The sequence below is a fragment of the Colobus angolensis genome, unplaced genomic scaffold (assembly GCF_000951035.1).
Source record: "Colobus angolensis palliatus isolate OR3802 unplaced genomic scaffold, Cang.pa_1.0 Scaffold14, whole genome shotgun sequence".
Classification (NCBI taxonomy): Eukaryota; Metazoa; Chordata; class Mammalia; order Primates; family Cercopithecidae; genus Colobus; species Colobus angolensis.
In genome coordinates, this window is record NW_012114488.1 from 8,642,323 (window position 1) to 8,642,896 (window position 574).

The following is a 574-nucleotide window of genomic DNA, read 5'->3' on the forward strand; positions in this document are numbered from 1 at the left end:
GGCAGCTCCCACACGTCAGGCATCGAGGCCGACTCCTGGCTCGGGGAATCCAGAGAGATGTCTGTGGACACACCCTTGGAGGTCCAGGGGCTGCATGAGAAGGAGCCATCCTCCAGCCCCAGGACCAGCCGCAGCCACCCCAGCACATGTGGTGACAGCCAAGGTGGGCCTGAGGGAGATGCCCAGGCCCCAGGGACAGTGAGTGCAGCCCAGCCAGCCCCAGCTTGGCTGACCCTGGATGCTGAGGCAGCAAAGCCCTGGCCTGCCCTCCAGTGGCCAGATGTGAGGAGCTGGGTTGACTGTGACCTGAGTCCCAGGAAATGTGCCAGAACATGCGGGAAGAACAGAGATGGCAGTGAGGAACTGCCTGCAGCCTGCGGTGCCCAAGTCCCCTGTCCCCACCAAGAGGCAGCCGCAGGCTGGGATCAGAGACGGGAGAGGTGGGGTCCTCTTGGGGTTGCAGATGAGTCCCGGTCCTTTAGCTTTCTTGGAAGCCCATCTCAGGAGCCCCTCCCACACCTAGGAAGCCCCCCAGCTCCTAGGAAGACCCCCCGCCCAAAGAATGCTCCCCCTC

The 574-nt window shown here is 63.8% G+C and overlaps 1 protein-coding gene across 1 annotated transcript in view; it reads left to right on the forward strand.

Moving 5' to 3' along the window:
- Nucleotides 1-574, forward strand: part of FRMD1 (FERM domain containing 1) — a 27,691-nt gene that overhangs the window by 17,128 nt on the left and 9,989 nt on the right. The window contains 1 exon segment of the mRNA XM_011934929.1: nt 6-163. Within this exon segment, the coding sequence (XP_011790319.1) occupies nt 6-163 (158 nt within the window).